At 36.6% G+C, this 4,258-nt stretch overlaps 1 protein-coding gene across 1 annotated transcript; it reads right to left on the bottom strand.

The window, feature by feature from the left end:
* Positions 1-896: 896 nt before the first annotated feature.
* LOC116140977 (beta-amyrin 28-monooxygenase-like) lies at positions 897-3,252 on the bottom strand. Its single transcript, XM_031426544.1, has 3 exons — positions 2,298-3,252; positions 1,705-1,892; positions 897-1,193 (listed from the first exon to the last, which is right to left on the bottom strand). Exons 1-3 carry the CDS (start codon positions 3,250-3,252, stop codon positions 897-899), a joined length of 1,440 nt encoding a protein of 479 aa, XP_031282404.1.
* Between the last annotated feature and the right edge of the window lie 1,006 nt (positions 3,253-4,258).

Genomic DNA, 4,258 nt, shown 5'->3' with positions numbered 1-4,258 from the left:
ATCAAATAACCGAAAATTAGGTATAATTAATCAATCTCTCTTCTTCCTCATTTTATTAGGTAAATATTCATGAAATATTTATTTGGTTCAAGTTAAAAACTTTAGTTAAAAGTTTGATTGGTTTATCATTTGATATTAATTTCGAAAACATTTGAGCTAATGATTCTTTGTTTCTCCTTCCTTTTGTTAACTTTATTGTTTTGTATGTATGCAGGAGAAACTTGAATTTTTTAACATATATATGAAAGATTTGGATCATTTACAAAACTAGGTGACGGATTGATCCAGCTTCTTTTGGTATACTTAATTCAGAAAAATGGGCAATCAGTAATTTGGGTTTACTGCTCAGAATTAAAATATATGTGGTAATATTCTTCTTGCAGATGTACTTATAAATGAATTTTACTGTGCAGAATTCCGATCTAACTGTTGATATCAAACAAATGAAGAACAACACAGGGTTGATCGTTGCTATTGCGGTCACTCTTAAAAAGAGAAAATTATGATGCAGAAGGTAAGAGCATCCCAGAGAATTTAACAATAATAGTAGTCATATAAAATCTCAGCAACCAAGTTTCTTCATGAATATCATAAAAACAAAGGCCTTGTCAAATATTGTTTGGCATGAGGATGCTGCAGTTTAATCAACCTTAGTTTCACATTTTCTACTTGGGCTTTCTTGCCAGCAACAGCAACATTAATGCACGTGATGTTGCTCCTATGATCTCAGTCACTTATTAACTGCAATACTAATATCAATACGAGTTTTGGCATAAAGGGTAACACTCAATATTTGCCCGAACTAATATCAATCCAATGATCAATACCGACATGATATTGTCACTAGATCCTCACAGAGACAACCATTCCTATGGTGAAAACTTCAACATGTACATTTAGTGATGGTAAAGACGAATTGGAAGTCCTTTTTCTGGGATAGGCATCATGTCACCTATAATTCGTTCCTTCGGAAGCACCATCTCCCATTTAAATCTCTTCACCAAATTGTGAACAAAAGTGAGTATTACTAACCGAGCATACTCCTTTCCTGGGCACATCCGAGGGCCGCCTCCAAACGGAACAAATGTGTAAGCTGGGAAGCTATTTGTTTCATCATGTCTTGAGGGGTCAAATTTTTCTGGATCTGGGAAGTATTTTGGGTTCTTGTTTGTTGTACTTACAGTCCAATATACCTGCATAAATTAAACACATGAAGTACAAATTGACAAATATATTCGAGGTCATGTGAATTAAGTACTCTTTTTGCTGCAATGTAGGCTCTGCGATTACGAGAATCATTGTTCTATATTTACATCACATTTATAATATGAAACACGAAATATTTACAAGTTAAAAGTAGTCAGTTGCTAACTGACATATAGCGTCAGAAGTAAAATATTCTATTTCACAATTGTGGTTTCAAAAACTTTACATGATTTTTAGATAGAATGAGCACACCAAATCGTTTATATATAAATCTAAAAACATTCTAGTGAAAAATGGAATAACTTTTAACCTATCAGTCATATGCATGGTGATGGTGAGGTAGATGAATGTGCAATGAAAAAAATACATACATGACATCATTTAATAGGCAGATGTATTGATGACATGATATACACACTGCCCATATAACTTTCATGTACCTCGTGATAGTTTATAGTAATTATAACTAGTTATATACATAATTATAAACTTCCTTACCTTCCATCCTTTAGGAATTGTGTAGCCAGCATAAGTGAAATCTGTCAAGGCCTCTCTAAAAGTTCCCTGAAGTGGCGGTGTCAGTCTCATCGCTTCACATATCACATTCCAAGAATATTTCATCTTTTGCATATCATTCCAGTCTAAGAGCTCCCCAGGCTTCTTAGAGGCTCCGATTTCCCTTTGCTCTAGAAAAAAATTAAGAGAACAATTCTTAGGAACAGAACATTTGAAGAACTTAATAATAAATGAAATATATCAAATTCTTTCAAGTTCGTGTTAATGTGTCATAAGGGCACAAATTAAGTAAAACTCTTAACATCGATCCAAAAAATAATCTGATGCACTGCTGAAGTCAAATTCCTATCCTTCTTCAGATTTTTAGTGTCAAGAGTCTTATTCTTCCCCACACTCTTACAACACAACTTAACATAATTTATTCTCCAAAACCAAAAAAAAGGGGCAAGTCTTCCTCATTGGTTTGCTAATGTACTCGGCCATGCAGTGATGAGGACCATTAGATTAGGTCTGTTGAGTCACCGGACCCACTAAGGAAGCAAATCCCCAAAAGACACAGAAAGAAAAATACACACCGGCAAGGACTTTATGGTATATGTCAGGTCTCTCTCCAACATATTTCACGAAGAAAGTCATGGCAGTAGCCACTGTGCTATATCCTGCAACAAGCAAACCCATGATTTTGTCTGCTATCTCAGCCTCAGGCATGTGTTTCCCAGATCCATCTGTAGCTACAATCATATGTGATAGTATATCGACCGTCTGTTCTCCACTAGCGATTGCAGCTTTCTTCTCACCAATTACAGCCCTTAACTCCTTGCGAACTGCTGCAGCAGCTTTGCTTGCTTTATAAAATTTTGTTCCAGGAAAATTCGCAGGAATAGAATGCATTCCTAGTGTTATATCATAAAAACTCCTGTTTACCCTGGCAACATGCTCTGGATCTTCAGTACCCATGAAAAAATTACAAGCGAGAGTCAATGTTAAAGTCTTAGCTAGAGAAAATGCTTTCACTTCGTCTTTGCCTTCCCAATAAATTCGCATTTGCTGTTGTGTTATTGAATCCATTTTGCCTACGTACCCCACTAAGGCTTCAGGCTTCAGGAACCCAGGTGCCCTCGTGACTTGCACTTCTGCATCGCGTGTAATATTAACAGGAGTTGCAGCATGGTTGTTATAAGAGCGAAACAGCTTTTGCATGGAATGGGGACGGAATGCAGTGAAGATATTATCATAATTGGAAAAGAGAAACTTGTTGCCGTTTGGACCGCATATGACTGCAGTTTCTTCTCCAAGAATCTTAGTCTTGAAAATATCTGGAGAGTGTTGCTTCATCCTATCATACACAAAATTCTCTGCCTTCAGGAATTCAATAGTTTCACCTATAAAAGGCCATCCTAAGCTCCCTGGTGGCAAGTTTTCCTGGTCACCTATAGATTTGTGATTGTGTCTGAGTTTGAACAAACAGATGCCACCGGCAAGAATGAGAAGAATAAGAACAAAATACAGGAAGAGATATGAGAGCTCCATGGATGATAGAAGAGTTCTCACAACAAAACAGGAATTAAGAAGAGACAAAAACGATGGAGAGAAAGAAGTAGAGAGAACATGGAAATTATTAACTTCTTTACTCAAACATTATACATTTCAAATAAAATGCGATGGTTTTCATTTTAATCCTAAACACTCCTGGCTCTATATTGGTGCCACTAACCACACATCAATGTCTTACTGGCCCCACTAACCACACATCAATGTCTTACTGGCGCTACTAACCACCATAGGCCCCCATAGACCCCACCACTGAAGCTACAAACGATTATGCAATATTTGAATTGACGCGGAATCTTATGCAAAGACTAAAATACCCTTTCTCCTCCTACAGTGTATAACAATAATAAAATTTTAATATTATATAGGACTGTTTGGTAGATTATTTGAAAAAAGTTATTCTGAAAAACTATTTTAAGTTGAGTTGAGTTGAGTTGAATTAAATCGAATCGGATTAGATTCTGAAAATGTCTTTAGTAAAATATTTGAAAAGTATATTTAGAGTTTAATAAAATGTTGAATAGTTGTTTGGTACATTTTCTGAAAATATTTTAAAATCTATTTTTAACCTCTTATATTTGTTAATTTAGCTACGCACCCCTCATACTAAAAGTGTAAAAATGAACTAAATCACCCCAACCACCCAAAAGGATAGTCGACCGCTAGCCACCAGCGTCAGACGACAGCCGACAGTCGTCGAAACCGTGCATGACCGGTTGAATCTGGCTGGTTGTGCGCTGATATGGCCGTTTCTGGCCAGATCTTTGGCTATCGTTAACGGCCAAAATCTGGCTATCAACGACGACCAGAATTTGGCCGTCATCAACCAGTCAAATAGATCTATCTGTAGATTTGGCTGTTCGACTAGCCAGATATGGCCGGTCGTGCGGCGTTCCTGCCACGGTGGTTGTCTTGGGTGGATTAGTTTTCAGATTGGAAGGAGTAAAAGGTAATTTTTTTTAGTGGAATAGAGTTGAAAAAATGT

This window comes from Pistacia vera, unplaced genomic scaffold, assembly GCF_008641045.1.
Source record: "Pistacia vera cultivar Batoury unplaced genomic scaffold, PisVer_v2 Contig39, whole genome shotgun sequence".
Classification (NCBI taxonomy): Eukaryota; Viridiplantae; Streptophyta; class Magnoliopsida; order Sapindales; family Anacardiaceae; genus Pistacia; species Pistacia vera.
Note: the sequence above shows the minus strand (reverse complement) of the source record. Positions and strands in the feature narration are given on the sequence as shown.

Coding starts and splice junctions, on each gene's coding strand:
- LOC116140977 (XM_031426544.1), bottom strand. CDS start 3,252: ATGGAGCTCTCATATCTCTTCCTGTATTTTGTTCTTATTCTTCTCATT. Junction 1,893..2,297: donor ATACCATAAAGTCCTTGCCG/GTGTGTATTTTT, acceptor ATTTTTTTCTAG/AGCAAAGGGAAATCGGAGCC. Junction 1,194..1,704: donor CAATTCCTAAAGGATGGAAG/GTAAGGAAGTTT, acceptor TAATTTATGCAG/GTATATTGGACTGTAAGTAC.